Source organism: Larus michahellis, chromosome 1 (assembly GCF_964199755.1).
Source record: "Larus michahellis chromosome 1, bLarMic1.1, whole genome shotgun sequence".
NCBI lineage: Eukaryota > Metazoa > Chordata > Aves > Charadriiformes > Laridae > Larus > Larus michahellis.
The window spans coordinates 50,978,314-50,995,270 of NC_133896.1; the positions used below are offsets into that span (position 1 = coordinate 50,978,314).

Here is a 16,957-nt window from a genome sequence, read left to right on the forward strand (position 1 = left end):
ATAGAGCAGAATTTGCTGTAATCATTGAAATAGTGTCCCATTTGTCTCTCCTTCGTAGTTTGCAACAGCCGTGGGAATTAGTTTAAGTACACAGGACACAGTACAGGAGAGTAACAACCAGATCTTCTGTTGGATGAAATCTTGTGTATTTTATGATACATTCTGCTGGGTATTCTACTATTTGATGAACCATGTTAGGGGAAATGTGTAGGTGTGACCTTCAGGTTCTTGTTGGCGTAGTAGACAAGTGAATAATGTCAGAAGATAAGAATCTTTTAATTGGGTTTCAGTTTAGCTTAGCACATGCTAAATATGCATATCAGAACTTTGATTAGCACTGAGAAAGGAGGAGAATAGCAGATTTTTGAGATTTTGACATGTAAGAGTGATTCTTAATGCTGGTTTTTACTATGAGCCATTGCGCACAGAAATAATAGCATTTAAAGTGAAAAATTAGGACCTTGACTAGTACTGTGACTAACGGCTCAAATTTTTTGACTGTGTCACTTACACACTGGCTCGTGCTCCAAGGACTATTGCAATAGCGCTAAAGTTTTGGGAAGGAATTGTCCAGGTAAAATATATGTCTGTAGGTTACCATCTGCTGAATTGTGTTACACCATTTTCGGTATAATGCTATGATCGACTCCCTTTGCAACGTGACAATATACATGTAAGCCTGTATGTTATTTAATAGCTTAATGGTTCATTTTGCTAATGAAGTAAATTCTGAAAATTGGGTGTGCGTGGGAAGGTGAGCTCTGACTGCCAGCATGAGCTGCTATCATCTTGCTGTGCTTCGGGTCTCACAGAAATTGCCAGCCACCTCGGTTTGCCTGAACAGAACTCCCAGGACTGCATTTCCTGTCCTGTTGGCCAGGCTCTTCTCTGCTCGCGGTATTAAAAAGACCTGCTTGTTTATCTTAAGTTTCTAATCTAGGAAGAATCAGTCGAGAGGGGAAGATTAGTTTAAAAATACAAATATAGAATGTATTAAAAGCAACATTTGAGACAGTTGACAGGATGAATACACCATTTAAAATATTAGAGCTACTAGCATAAGTTATAAAGCGTTCTGTCTGCTGTCACAAAATTGGAAATTTTAATATTTCAGGTTAAAAAGGGAGTACAGATAAGGAAAAAGCATTTACATTTGGGAGTAGTTGCCGTTTGGTATGTCAAGTAAACTTTCAGAATAGCCACTGTTCCTGAAGGCTGTATCCTCTGCTCCCTCTCGCTATTTTTGTTTTCATGCATATTTTCTCTGCATTCATCAAAGGGACTACCCGAAATTTTATATAGGACAGCCGAATAATTGTGATCTGTGTCCTACTGATGCCGACAAAAAAGTGAGAGAATGTCATATGGGGAAAATAAACACGTAGGGCTGGCTTTGAGAGCAGAAGTCCCTCAGTTTGCAGTGTAGCGTATAGCCAGCGCGCCACAGATGTGCACCACATGAGCAGACAGAAAGCAGTGTGAGGAGTCTGCATTCATTTTACGGCTGTCCCAAGGTGAACGGTTGGAGCCATTATGGATTTATGTAGTTTTGTTTACGGCTAGCTTTAGAAATAGTTGAGCAGGTTATTTTTTTCAAGCTTTTCACAGGGAGGCAACTTAGCCATATTCCCTCCTGCTAAGGGCTTTTACTCCAGTCACATTAAAACTGTTTCTTGAACTGCATCCTTAGGGAGAATCTGAAAACACTGGTGTTTTAGAGGCGGTGTCATCACACCTCTGCTTGGCAGGCGACCAGTCCTTTGTTGTGTTAATTTGGAGGTTGCAGAACTTTCTTCCTTTGGAAATCTGCCTCGGCCTTTCTTTGAATTAGTTAAAAAAATTAAAAACTGCAAACTTTGTCTTACCAAGTGTACCTACTGGAAGCATTACTGGACATGTGTGCGAGTGCTTTCTTTTCTGCAGTGGAACTTGATGTTATCCTATAATATTTTGCTAGATCTTGCTGCTGTCTCTTTTGTGTTGCTCTTAACCACAGGATTCTGTTTATTTTTTTAAATGTGCTGGGCCAGAACAGTGGGTATTCTTGCTCGAGAAGGAGACCTTGCAAATTATTACTGTACATAATCTGTTAAATTAGAATATAAAGTTAAGAGAAGACTATTACGCAGGAGTGGCAGAGTAAGCATACCTCATGTGACACTGGTAAGTACAAAGGCCAGCAAAACCCTCGGTGCTTTTTTGGCACGTCCTTAAACCAGTCTGTGTTTGTGTGGCAATATTACTGTAGTTTTGCAGCAAATCGGAACTTGTGTGCTGGAGCACTCTGTAACTTTTTCTAATGTTTCCACTGGGTGGTGCTGCAGGAATTCCTTTTTTTTTTTTTTTTTTTTTTCTCACTTGAATCTGCATTTCCCAGAAAGACGCCTCTAAAATATAATAGGAGGAAGTCCTGATTTAGAAAGTTTTTGCAGTTTCAACACAATGGAAGAACTCGGAGGATGCTCTGGCAGGAAATGTCCTGGTTGCTGGATGTGGAAAAATTACCAGCATTCTGTATCATACACACAGTTGCCGAAAGTGCCCTGGGTATGGACTACACAATTAATTTGATTTATTACCTTTAACAGAGAAAGTTCTGCCTCAAGTTAAAACAGGTATATTTACACACTTAGTTGCGAGCTTATTTTTTCAAGGCAAATTAAATTAGCAGTAAGATTTCCTTTGATGAGTATTTGAAAACTTTCTGAGTAAACAAATTGATATTTGTTTTTCCTTCTTTCTGGCAGAATCACTAACTTTTCGCCAACCACATCCTATTTATCACCCTTGAAGCATCTCTGTTGAGAAATAAAGTGTGAGGACTGACTCAGACTTTTGCGTTGCTCTTTCAAATGTTTCTGAGCAAACATTAGGGCAGATTTGGCAGTTGTCTTTTACTTCTCATGATATACTCGTAATATGGATGAATTTTTAGCGGAAAATGTTAACAGCTGACTGATTTTTTGATTATTCTAGAAAAGTTTCTTTATTTGATCAGCACCCTTTTGCTTCTGTAATCAAATGCAAAACAAGTGTGCTTCCATTTCTTATAGAAATGAAAATGTAAAAGAGAAAAATTGGCCTAGAGGATTTGTAAGCTGTTCAACTTTCCATATGGACATTCACTTTAGAACTACCTTAAAAATGTATATAGCTGAAACAGATAGAGACTGCCTTATCCCATATTTTGCTCTAAATATACTCTTTGGTATTTGTCATTATGGAATGGAATTGTTTTGGTAATTTCGAACAAAAGCATTTTTTTTAAACTCACATAAGTGTTTATTAATACAAGTATTAATATACTTTAAAAATTCGTACGGCTTAGCAAAATCTCAGTTTCTGGTATTGAGAAATGGTGGTTTAAAAAAATGATGACAAAAGAGTCATGTTCTTTCGCATGTTATTGCAGCAGTCACCTCAAGGGTTAAAATGAACCTGAGACACTTAGAAAAATAAAACCAGAGCTGCTATTACAAACTGGGACAGATGTAGGAGGCCAGGTTTCCTGTGGCCCATTTTCCAGTTTCCTGGCTGCAACCTGCAGAAATAAAGGAAGCCGAATGCTAACGTGAATGAGAAGCTAACAATGCCCCACGTCACGCTGCTCAGAGAAACGTGCTGTTGGCCCAAATTCGGATACAAAAGCAGTAAATGGACGTACAAAAAAATATACACACGTTTTCCAGAGTAGTCAAAAAGGCAGGGGGGAAAGGCGCCTGTTACAGAGAAAAGCTGTGTGCTTGCAAAAGCACACGCTTGCCTGTAAGGGAAATGTAAGTGGAGGTGTGTGCCTGCTGTGGTGGGGTATAGGAAAAGGAGCTGAATCTTTTGCAGCTGCTTTGGCTACAGAAGGAATCGGCAGTTTCTTCCTACACTAAGGGAAATTAATTTCCCTGCCCTGACTCTGCCTCTTAATCCTTTTCAGGTACATGTCTGATCACCATCTCTCTGTGACTACCTATAGTGCCTAATGCTGGCTAACACCTTTTATGTCTTCCAGATTTAATTGATCTCCAGGTGATTTTTTTTTTTCAGCCTCTGGGCTCCCCAGCCAGTCAGTCCCACTCAGCTGTCCGTGCTCTGCTCCAAGTCCCACGACCTGGTTTATAGCTGAGTCCCAGATGTTCCTCTGTGGACCCTCTAAAGCAACACGGCGCTGGTTTTGATCCTGATGCCTGGAGGCGTTCCTAGTTTTAGCCTTCAGAACTTGTTCATGTTGATTGTTCAGGATCAACAGCATATCTCTTTATTTTAGAAAGGCTGTGCCGAAGCTAACGTAGAGTGGGGAGAAAGAAGCCAGGTAGGAAACCTGGAGTATGTGGGAGAACTGAAGATAAGAATACAACTGTAACATAATCATACGGAAGCTAAGGACCTCTGCAGAGGTCCTGAATGCTACAGAGCTGCTTTTCAGCTTTCTGCCTTTTTCTTCTAGCTTTTCCTGTGCAAGAGTCCTACAAAACATAATGCCCCGAAGAGTATCCTACTTACCTCACAGTTCATCTCGTAAATCTTTCTGATACTAAGCTTTTTATTTAGCTAACTTTGTCTCTGAGTTTTCTACTGCCTGGACTGAAGATGGCTTGCTTATTTGTTTTATTTTGCCCAGCAGGGTTTTTTTTACCCTAATGCTAGTTTACTGACATTTTATCATATGGAATTTCCTATGTATTGTCTTGGTAAAAAAACCAAAAGCTAATGCAGCTCATCTGCATGTGTATTCATATGTCTTAACCATTTCTAGTGTAACTTGCATAATGTTTTCACAGTGCTTGTTCGTGCTGGTGGAAGTCAGTCTCCATACACTAAGGGGAGAGCCAGTGTTTGGCATTTGGGCCCCTCACCTAAGTGAGGAATTTGGACACCCCCTTTACAAGACAGTCATCTCTTAGATGGAATGCTTTGCCCTGTGCTTTTCTATTATGCTCTTCAGGGAGAGTTTATGGTGTTGACTTTGCTGCCGCTTCAAGTTTAGGCATTTCCGTTAGTCCCTTAATTTGGTTGAAATGAAAAGGAGCAGTATTATCAGCACAGATATTCCGAGTTGCCTCCTTCCCGCATCAGTCCTGAACTTAAAATTTGGTGTGTGGAGATCGCATTGTGTCACGCCTTTGAATGGCGGTGGGGGGGTCACACGTTAGAAAGAATGTAGATTGGTAATGCAAAGGGTGTTATGTGGTCACCTGTCACAGCTGCCTGAGAAGTGGACTTTCAGAAAACTCGGTCCTGAAATATCCTTTTGCTGTCTAACACACCATTTCCAAGTATAATTCCTTCCGGCTATGCCAGTGATTATTTGCATCAGCAGTAGTGGAACTGATCAAAAAGTAAAATTACTAGGCTATTTAGGTCAGGTCAACCTAGCAAATTTTATTTCATGGCTTAGAAAATACCTTTTACTGTCAAATGTATTGTATAAATATTTAAAAAATGGTAAAATGGCAAACCCACATGAGTTACGTGACTCTTTTGACTATATGAATTTTGATTAGGCTTTCCATGACACAGAATATGTTTCTTACATAGGTCATTCTGTACCGTAGATGAATGTCACTATCTAAATAAGCGATTTATTAAAAACTATTCTTCTAATCCATGTAATTCAGCGTGTGGTTCCATGTATTATTTATTGTCCAGCATTCAAATCCTGTACTGAGCACAGAAGAAAACAGGAATATTTATTATTACTATTTAATATTAATAAAAAGTTGAATGAAATGTGAAATGCATGCCCTGTAGGAGGTGACCACATCCTAACACCCATTTCTGTCAAATTAAGGAGAGACACTGAATTCGCTTTGAGTCAGTAAAAATTAAAAAGAATTAGAAATTATGTAAATTAAATACAATGTTTTCTGAAGACTTCCAATCCTCCCAATCATAATTTATAATAACTTTTAATACAGGTAGCACATTTTTCATTAAATTACATGTTTTGTACTACCTCTGTCATGATTCTTCTGCTCCACCACTCAAATGGGGCCCATGTTAAGGCTTAGTACACTGTGGGGCCACGTTGTCCTCCCAAGAGGGTAGTTAATGCTTTGTGGAACCCCAAAATGATGCCCATAGAGAAAGGCAGATTAATTCTTCTGTTGGGCTGATTGGAAATGAAATATTTTGCATCAGTAAAAAAATCCTGTCACCGCAGGATCTTAGATTTTTACTACTCCCCTGCAAATCACATATTAGAGAATGGAAATGAGGCACAAAGATGAACACCAGTTTACTGAGTTCAAGTTATTTAAGATTTTACGTCACCGTATATGCTGAGCACAAAGCTTCTGTTAAAAGTAGTTACAGCTGCAAATATCCAGTGCAAATCAGACCTGAATGCCTCAAGTTGGGTGTTTAGAAGAAAAGGACCATAGAATTAACAATCAGCTGAAAATGTAATTTGCATGATTTGCCTCATGTAGGAATCATACACATACAGTTGCTATAAAAGCAATAATTGAAGCTTTATACAGGAACTCGGTGAGACAGACAGAGGGATGGAGTACAATGCAGCATTGAGCTATTTGGATCTCATTTCTGTGCGGGCAGGCTTGGGTCATATCCAGTAGAAGATTTATGCACGTAGCAGTTATAAGCACATTGATGCTGAATTCTGAGGTGGTCAGGTCCTTTATAAAGCCTGTTCAGAGCTACGCGCTGGGGGAGTTGATGGTAAGGCAAGCAGGGCGGTGAGGAGCTGCCCAAAGCTAATCGCACCACAGCCATCTGCCCTGGGTCCGGCACCTGAAGTGCCCCCCAGACATGACGTGTGTATCTCAGCTGGTTGAAGAACTGATCACCAAGAAACAAACCACTTTGATCAAAGGTGGCAGTAACCTTTTATGTAATAACCTGGTAGTGTCCTACAGGTACTACCTGTAGGACAGGTAGTGTGAAGTTGGGTAGGATGTTCTCACCCAGGCTTGCGCTGTTCCTGTGTTTTACATTATGCCTGTGGCTGAGTCACCATGAGGCCCATGCTTGGTAGATAAAAAGGAATCCAAAGCTGTTTACATTTTACAAACGATAAGCATCAGAAAACGGGTTCATAATGGAAACTGTAGTGCAACATTAGCTGTAGGTTACCATGTGAGTGTTCCTGGGGAGAGGAGAATGGGGATGGTGGAGACTGGCAGCAAAATGCACTTCATTGTAAGTGCAGTTCCACCAAACCTCTCTGAAGAGGCATCATTGGTGATGATCTTGTCCGGGTTTGAGATAGAACATAACTAATTTTCTTTTCAGTAATTTTATTTTTGTTTTTATTAATGGCATGGTGGTGGAGTTTGTACTGGTGCTTCTGTAGCTCTCTTCCATCTTTAATTTCCTCAGCTGAAGTTCTGACAGGTCTTTGTAGCATGGGACACCTGTGCACATTTTAATACAATTTTGTAGAAAGATATTTGTAAGTTAACTTCAAATATCCCAGAGTGAAAAAGTTCTTTTTGTGGTTTCTTGTTTGGAAGAGTTGTGTGATACAAGCTGAAATTATGCAGAATATCGCTGGAAAATATAGTGATGTACAGAAACTAAGAATATTTTTAAGTAATATGGCTGTATATACCTATATGTGTTTAGTGAAGTAAATTGCAAAATTTATAAATATTAATTAAAAAAGTAATGATGATATGATGAAAAGTAATATGATGCCAGATTAATAGGGATACTTCATTAGTTATGATATTAAATATTCTGTTAAAGATGTTAATACTTGTGTGGATGGTGTAGTTTAAAGGAACTTTTAAAGACTGTAAAGTCAATATATAACTTTCAGGTATATTTAATTCTAGCAATACATTTTTTTCTTGCCTTATGCAATGTGGAAAAGGATTTGTATAAAGTGATGAAAAACGAAATTAAGCACATGCAAAGCTTTGAAAGAGCCACGGCATCTATGCAATTTATTTTCCTTTATACTAGTGAAGCTTACGCAGCATGATTTCCTTAGTGCTGGGGAAGACTTGGGAGAGGCAAGTCCTCCCTCAGCCGCCTGCTGTATGTACTCTTCCAGGTGGTAGATAGTTGGAAGTCTTGTGCCCTCTTGTGGTCAACGCACCAAGGGAAACGTCAGGCAAGAAGCCTGGCATTTTCTGGCCGTGTAACCTGTCAGGACGCAAAGAGAATATATAGAGAGAATATATAAAGAGAGTATACAGAGAATATATAGAGTTAATATATATAGAGAGAATTTCTTATATTAATAAAAAAAACCCAGAAATCATCAGCTTGTTTAAATAAAGACAAAAATATCCATTGTTAACGTTCACAAAGGTAAGTCAAGTAATAACTAGCCCCATTAGCACCATAGTCAGTTAACTGAGTAAAACCAGCATGTTTAAATCTGTTAGTTAGACATAACATGTCCGAATTAAGTATCAGGAGGCCAAGAAAAAGTGATTTGATACAGTTTTAAAGTGCTAAGGCTGGCAATGTTGTTGAAAGTGGGGGGAAAGCTCATTTTGTAGTTCTGTAGTTTAAAAGATCAATTTTAGCTATGTCTTCATTACAATAATAAATTGTCTTCAGTGGTAACACTCCTAAGTTTTAAGTTGTGTATGTGCCTGTGCTGAGTTGGAATATAGTCATTCTTAAGTTTATCCTTCTATTGCAGTGCCTGAAAAAAAAGATTTATTCTAGAGAGGGGCTCAGTAGCACAGGGAGTTAGTGGAAAAAAAAGATATTCAAACAACCTTTAGCAAAGAAAAGTATTCAAACGACCTTAGAAGTGAGACTCAGGCACTGTTAAAAATATTCCTAGTTTTCAGTCGTACGTATGATAATGAAAGGAAAGATCCCTATTAGAGAAAGGTTCTGTGTAAACATCACTTGCTTTACTGTGCTTAAGTGTACTGAACTTTCAGCATTTCTGCAAAATAGATACTATCTTTTGAGCTATTTGATTTGGCAAACAGAAGGAGCAAGAACCATTTCAGGCCCTGGAAGAAACAAAATATGTAAAGGCCGTATGACACAGGGAAGGCGAGCGTGTGTGGTGGGAGGAGGGAGGTGTGGTTTCTGGTCTTCTAACCAAAGGCAACTGCTCTGGTCTTCCCTTTTCCTCCCCTTCTTCACAGTGGCACATCTGAATGAATTTGGTATGCTTCTCATGACAGTAAATATCAGGGTTTTGGTTCATTTCAATGGATAAGTCCTTTTTTTTTTTTCCCCTGCATGTTGCTTTGAAGGGTGGTTGCATACATTGAATTGAAGACACCAACTGGTGATGACCCTGTACCGTGTGAACTATACAGGCAATGCTTTTCTAAATATTTCAGAAAATGCCAGTGGAAAACATACTGAAACTGGAGTGCAGGTCTTGTAGGTCTTGTGGATGTTCGGTTGTAAATGATGTAGGAGCTTCCTTTGCTCAATTATGTAGGATGACTCCTACACAGAGCTTCCTACTGAAATGTACGTTGGGTGGAACACCTGCTCCCAAATGTTTTTCACACTGTTGCTCTCCTTTGTCCCTTGTAGGTATGGAGAGTGCAATCACACTGTGGCAGTTCCTTTTGCAGTTGCTGCTAGACCAGAAACATGAGCACCTGATTTGCTGGACGTCTAATGATGGCGAATTCAAGCTACTCAAGGCAGAAGAAGTGGCTAAGCTGTGGGGACTCAGAAAAAACAAAACTAATATGAATTATGACAAGCTGAGCCGAGCGCTCAGATACTATTATGACAAGGTAAATTTCGTTATTCTCATGCCGACTATGAAAATAGAAACACTACCATTTGATATTTCACCTCTATGTGGAAGCTTTTTGAAAGTTCCCCTAACTAGTTTTTACAAAGACAACACTGTTGAAGGCAATCCCAGTGAAGGTAAGAGGGCAGCTAAAAAACACACAGGAAAACTGCATATCCCATTTCCTGAGGAGGGGAGGTTTTTGACCTAGGTTTACACTTACTGATGCTTTCATGTGTTTATGCGTTTGGCTACCCAATATCTTCTGTAGCTTTTGACAACAATAAAATAACTGTGGATAACGGAGAACTGTTTGATTATTACAGCCTGCATAGGATCTTCTGGAATGCAGGGAGGCGGTAGAAGGCAGTGATACCGCAATGCAGCGGGCAGAGCGGCAGCTTTGCCAGCAGGTATCGCCTATGTAAGAACAAGGAAAAGACACACAAATAACCCAACAGCATAGAGGGTGGGGCTGAGTTTTCACAGTTTTCATGAAACACATCCTTTGGAGCATAGATCCTGTTGGCCAGTGCTTTAGTTAGTCTCGCCTGAGCTTTCTGGTAGATCTTTTCTACAGTTGTATTGGGTCCTAATTTATTAGCTGGAAATACAATGCTGTAACACTTCTGCACTTAGGACGATGCAGTATTGCCTCAGCAGGATCTCACTGTAACTGTTCCTGTGTTAATGCTCAGTGTTTCTAAGAGTTCAGAAATTTCCCACTATGTCATTTTAGGACAAAATCTGTGTTAGCTTCAACGGTAGTCCAGATTATACATTGATATCATTTATTTAGCAGCTATATATATGAGAGAGCACTAATGCGATGTCTTACTGGATGAAAGTGCAGAATAAGAGTGGCAAACAGAGCGAAAAGCAGCTGGTCAGATGGTGGGTGTCAGAGCAGGGGTATGTTTGGGTCTGTTTGTCCAGGTAGTCTCATGCTGAGTTCATTTCAGATGAAGACTGTACTTGCTGTAGAATGTTAAATTTACTCCCACTTGGGAATTTATCTTCTGGGTATCTCAAGTGAAAATAGTGGAATATGTGCTTCGGTAGGGGTTTCTTCATCAAATTTATCTGCCCTTGCAATACGTAATGAATTTTGCCCCTCCTTTACAGATACATCTGTTGGGGCTTGATAGAACTAATAAGACCCAAAGAGTCAGCACAGTTTAGGCAGCAGACTTACAACTGGCAAGCTGTGGTTATTTGCGTGCTCTCAGGAGCTGGTTAGAGGCAAATAGTGTAGGCGTACACTTAGTGCAGAGCTTTTGGCTGTTGAGAGCTCCACTTTCAACCTCTTTATGTAAAACTGAAATCTGAAATAATAACATATGAACATAGTAATCTGGAGTTACTTAGATCACTCAGTTTACTTCTGATTTTAAGACAACATGAACATGTCCACAATCTAGAAGAGGTCAGTAGAGGTTACTGGTAGCTAGCATCTCTGAAAATAAAATTTCTATGGTATAGTGGGACTTCATAAGATCACTGTCACTCTCGTGAAACCGTCCTTCACTTTGACGTTTAGACCTTGGTTTTATTGTGCAGCATGAAGCAAGGTGGCAACAGTACAACAGAGAATGCAAAAATGAGAACAGGGAGTAACCAGGATATGTATTAGTTTGCTATAACAGAAAGATATTTGAAGAGAATCTCTCAGATGTGTTGAGATACTAGAAGTAAAAAAATTGTAGTACACAAATACAGAGGTGCTACAATATCTTGTACGTTCATCTTTCTTGATTTTAGACTGCAGCAAATTCAAGGAGCTTCCAAATTGTTTCTCCAGCCTCTTTTGGATGAACATTGTATTGTTTTTACTAATTAATATTAAATCTTTTTAGGATTAGTTCCCCTTAAATGGATTTTTTTAGTAATATGTCTAAATTAATAGGTTTTACTATTTCCTATATTCTTGAAGATTAAGTATTAAAAAGGAGTGTTATAGATTTTGTATATTAAAAAGGAAAACTTCAAAGCCCCACCTTGATTTTCAGAAAAAGCAGTGAGATGAGATTATACAGTGAGTAACACCAGTGTTCAGCACAGTTACGGCATACTGGCTGCCTGCACAAGGCAGAGGAAACTAGATATTGTTGCTGAACTAAGCTCAGAGTACTGTTGTCATGTATTATTTGTAGTGCACCAATTCTTGAAGGGCACAGTGGTGCTGGGTGCTATGCAGCCAGTCTAACACAGCCACCAAAACCTATGCTGATTGCAAATTAAATTTGCACAACTTGATGATCAGACTTTTTATTACTCACATTGGAATTTGGAAGGATTCCTTCTTCTGTAAGAATTTTTTAATTTCGGATTTAGAGCTGTAAGTTCTGCCATGAAATGTTTTTAGTATTTTGTCCACTAGAAGTCAGATTTTTTCACTTCACATCTTTCAAAGGTGGCCTGACTGAGAAGGGATAAAAAGGTTCAGAGAGGACAGTGCAGCGGCTGTTCCAAGCAGTTGGTGTGATGAATTCCCCTTCGCTAAGTGCTGAAAAGGCTTCTGCTCAGCATGGGCAAGCTCGCTTCATTTTATGACTTCAGCCCCTCTGATTATAAACTTGACTGGGATCAATGGAGACAGAGTGCCTGCTGCTGGATGAACAGTGTATCCAGGCAGAGCCCAAGTACAGTTAGTGACTGAACAGACATTGCTTGAAAACAGGGGACGAGATATTTGTATTTCTTGTCCTTTGAGATCTCTCTTGATCTCTTCAAGTCAATGGAATATAACGGCTCCTTACTTGTGGCGCCCTTTCTTTTTTTATCCTATAACCTTTTATTTTACCCTTGTACTGTTTTCAGTTGCCCCCCTCCAGCGCACACACACCTTTGTCATCTGTTTTGTCTCTGCTCGTGCAGCATCTGCCAGAGGAGTGGCTGCACCGTTTCTTCACCAGGGCTCTGGCAGAGGTGATTCCTTGCTGTTCTTACAGCTGCTTTCTTGGACTCGGTGCGCTCTTCCTTCTGTCCACAAATTTTATCTAGGTGTGACACAAGGATTTTGGCTGTTTTTCCAGGAGTTCCGCAGCCCAATGGAGGTCATAGCTCCTAGATAGAAAGAAGGATAAGCTCTTTCTTCCCTAGGTATTGTGATCGGGGTTTGAACCCCAAACCAAAACCACGGCTGTTGCTGTTTGAATTGAAGGAGTAACTCCGTTAGCAGAAAACACTGTGTGTGTGAGTATGGTGTGTTGTGTCCTGTTGGTTTCCAGGCAGTGGAGAAAGGCAGATTATTAGGAGAGTGCAGGAGAGACAGGAGAACCTGCTGCAGGTTTTGAAGTGTGAGAGATACTGGCATAAGCTAGCAGATAATGAATCCTGGCAGGCTGGCAGGGGGTGCTCAGCAGTGGGTTCAGTCCTAAATGCTTCCTCTGCTTTCCTATGCTGCATAGCACAGAAAGAGAAGAAGTCAAGGAGGGAAGGAAAGGCTCCTTGGCATTCTTTCCTTTCTGCAAAACAAAAGGGGAAGGGCTGGTGAGGTGAAAGAGCCTCTCAGACTTTTGCACTCCTCTCCCCTGGACCGTTCACCAATTTGTGGGATAAACCAAGAGTAGTCTAAACCCTGAGGTAACCTTAAGGAGCCTTCTGAGATCCTTGTCCCCTCCCTTGCTGTTGGCAGTAACGGGTGTGTTGACAGCTGGATGTGCTGGGGTAAAGGGGATGCACACTGGGCAAAGAGGACAAACATTGTGCTGCAGGCTGGGGAGTGGCAGCAAGGAACGCAAGAGGCAGAACTCTGGACTTTGTTTGGGTCATGGAATTATCAACAGGGACTTTACCTATAACCCAAAAGACCTGGCAGCACGTAAGTTTGAGGCAAAGGGCAGCGATGTTCTAGAAATGATGGTGGCACATAGGATGGGCTTTCCTTTCTTGGGCTGCCCTCTGCTGCTGCAGCATACAGCTGACGCTAACTGAGCTACTGCTTCCTGCTTTGTCTTTGAAATTAATCACCGTGGAGAAAGAAAAACTGATCACTGGATAAATGGAGGTTTATGAGCTCTGCCATTTTGCTTGGGGGGAACACTGGCTTGTTAAAATTCATCAACTGATTCATCTGAACTTAAAAGTAAATTAATTCCAGTACTGGAGAAAAATAACACAATTAGGACAAGTTCCTTAGCCTGACTTTGAAAGTAAGCATGACATGCTGTTGAGGCTGATGGCTAGTTTTATGTTAAATTCAGATATAAAGCACCCCAGGAAATGTGATTGTAATTTGCTACCATGATTCTGGTTGTTAAAGGTTTTTAGATAATCTGAAGATTTTCCATTTCCTGTTTCGTTTGTTACCCAAATTCCCCTCCCCCCTTCTTATTTAATGCATTTCCCCTGTTGCCTCAACAGAGCAGCAAAACAGATGACAGATAGCGCTGAGGAAAGGCATCCTGCACTCTTTCTACCTACAGCTTGAGCAGCATGTCCATCATGTCACACACTTCTGCCGGTCAGAAATCTCTTGTAACGTTTTCAGGCAAGGAAACCCTTCCCATCCATTCCCACACAGGGCACTTTAGCTTGACGTGTAGAACTAAAATACCTTTATAAGCAGGATTAGTAGGTTTCTTTTTGTTGAAGCTGCCCAGTTACTTTGTTTTTCTGATAGCTGTAATGACACATACCTCTTGGAAGTCTCTAGAGGTTTCAGGACTACTAAAGGTCCCCATAAATATTTCAACAAGACACCACAAGAGGGAATCTAGTGAGTTTTCCCCATGAGGTTTTTTTGAGGGAAGGAGGGCAAATCCAGGAAATTACATGCAGATACCGACATTAATAGGATGTAACAGTTGTGGAAGTCAAGCCCTCAGAAGTTAGGAAATGCAAGAATCGCAGTTCCCTGGGTAACCTTAATGTTTGCATGAGTTATGCTGCATCTTTAATTACACACATACTGTTGTGATGAGCAGCTACTCGGTATTTTTGCATCCGCTCTGAACAGTATGTGGCCCCAGGCTTTACTCAGTGAGTGCTATTCAATCTGTCTTATAAAGAGAAAATAAATCATTTTAGTTTCACTTAATGGCTGCCCGCTTGTTTAGATGGGTTGGCAGAATGATGTATAGTATATAAACAATACGGGCTTCTTTGTGCTTGTTGCAGTGCAGGGGACGGAGCTTCTCAGGTGCTCTTAGAATTCAGAGGTGCCCATGGCATTCCCTCCCCTCCCATAATAGGTCAGACCCGGTAGCCTGGTTGCTAGTTCCTATTTTTAATGCCCAGGTGTGGGTGGCAGCATGGAATAATTGTTTTGGGAAGAGGATCCCTTGCTTGGTCTGCTTACAGAACTTCAGGATATAAAGTGACAATGGAAACTATTATTTTACTTTTGGGAAGGTTTTCTCTTGAGTTACCTCAGGGGAAATAGAATATTGCAAAGAAACAATAGTGGTATGAAAGTTCTAGAATATCAGCTGTGTGTTTTGTAGTGGTACGGGTAGGAGGTGTTATAAGGAAATACTTGAAGGAGCATTAGAAAATAGCTTTATAGAGAACTGGAAGAAGCTTCTTTCAAGAGTGACGTGTGGAAGTCAAGAAAATGTCTTGTCTGAAATGGCATAAAAGTGGTTATTGAGTGCTATCTTTACAGAAAGATGGGAGTAAAGAATTTGATACTCAGTAAGAGGTGATGGGTAGAGGAGAAAACCCAAGAACCCCCCTGAAAGGAGTGACAAATAGTTCATCTTTGATGTGAGAGGAAAGGGATGCCCAGTGAACTGCAGCAGAGAAAGCAGAGAACCTGGACAAAGGTGCCAGCCAGAGGAATGGCCTTTGCCTTCCCGATGGAGGCGGGTGAGGAAAGACTGAAATCCAGCTGAATGAGAGCCTTACACTTCCAAAGGTCAGTACAGGTGCACGATCTAGTACCACCCGTGCATCCATCAAAAATTTCACAAAATCTAGCCTGTACACACACAGTGTAATAAGCGTAAGTGCATGAAGTATGTTAACAGGATCTGCCTGCACATGCTGGTGTGGACACATCCCCCATTTTTTGGAGCAAACCCTGCAGCCACAGGTACCTCCTGCCCAGCTTACGTGCTTCAGACGTTGGAGTGTGAGCAGCCCTCGCTCTGGGTAGGGTTCCCAATAGCTGGAGGCAGCCCGGCTCCGTCCTTACAGAGTCCTGTGAGGAATTAATAGCCTGAGTGTCCCTATGCCTGTTGCATCCCTCAGTACTCTTGGAGCCAGGGAACTTGCAACACATCCAAATGGGAGTTAAGTGCAGCAGCTACAGCTCTGGTCCTTCTTCTTTCACAAGCAGGGACATTTAGTACCTACAGACAAGTTCATCCTGTTCTGCCATAAATTTTGAGCTCTCAGGCACCCTGATGATAGGTCCCTTCCTGGGAGGAGGAAAAAAAGTCCCAACCTGGTCTTCCTGTCTGAGGCCCCTCATTAGGCTGAAATTCAACTAGGAACTGGGTCCCTGTTTCCCAGCTCAGTCTTCTGAGTGGCTCCTGCAGCCAGCAAACTTGCTAGCTAACAGGTTTGAGCCAAGCCACTAAAATCCTTGTGTGACACTGCTAATATAGTTACACCTTAGCTCTAAATGGCTCAAACAGGGACTAAGAGTCAGAGCTGATGAAAATAAAACACAAACACATGATAGAAGAAACGAAGTCTGAGTTGCACCAATGCCTAGGAAAACTTCTGGGAGGAAAGAAAAAAATTTGAAAGACATACAGAGGTTGTGCTGTTGAGATGGGCAAACAGCTCCTGTGTATTTTGGGAGGACTTCCAAAAGTAGTAGTGCATATGTATAGTTGACACAAAAAAATCCCCAGCCACATTATAGCCTGGTTTAAACTGCAGGGGGAACCAGGCCATCGAGCCTTTGGCATCTAGCTCAGCCAGCTGGCCTGTGGAGAAGGACAAGGGGAGAGACCCATCCCTCCAGCTGGTGATTCTGGGCAGCTGGGTAAGGCTGGTTTTGGAGGTGCTCGTAGAGTGTCTGAAGTGATGTGGTACGAATAAGCCTGAGCTCCCTAACACGGCTGATGCACTAGAGCAGACGTCGGGCAGTGCTGTACCCAGTTTGCATTGTCAGTTTTCAAAGCACTTTGCATTGGGGGTGGGCACGTTTGCTATAGTTTTATAGACTGGGGGCAGAGGTGGGGAAGCGTAAAGTGTTTAAGTGAGGAACAGGCAAGAAGCCAACAGAACAGGAGCATTCCCAGCCCCCAGTCCCCTTTCTAAATGTCAGAGAGTGCTGTCTCTTGATGATGAGATTTTTTTATGTAAGCTGTT

The 16,957-nt window shown here is 41.1% G+C and overlaps 1 protein-coding gene across 2 annotated transcripts in view; it reads left to right on the forward strand.

Annotated features, from left to right (window-relative positions):
- ELK3 (ETS transcription factor ELK3) overlaps nucleotides 1-16,957 on the forward strand; it is a 41,516-nt gene that overhangs the window by 8,475 nt on the left and 16,084 nt on the right. Inside the window, exon 2 of one of the 2 annotated variants that reach the window (XM_074575506.1) lies at nucleotides 9,478-9,686. The exons of the other annotated variant lie outside the window; for it this stretch is intronic. Coding sequence (XP_074431607.1) covers nucleotides 9,480-9,686 — 207 coding nt within the window. The 5' untranslated portion in view covers nucleotides 9,478-9,479. The remainder of the gene's footprint in view (nucleotides 1-9,477; nucleotides 9,687-16,957) is intronic. 2 annotated transcript variants of the gene reach the window in all.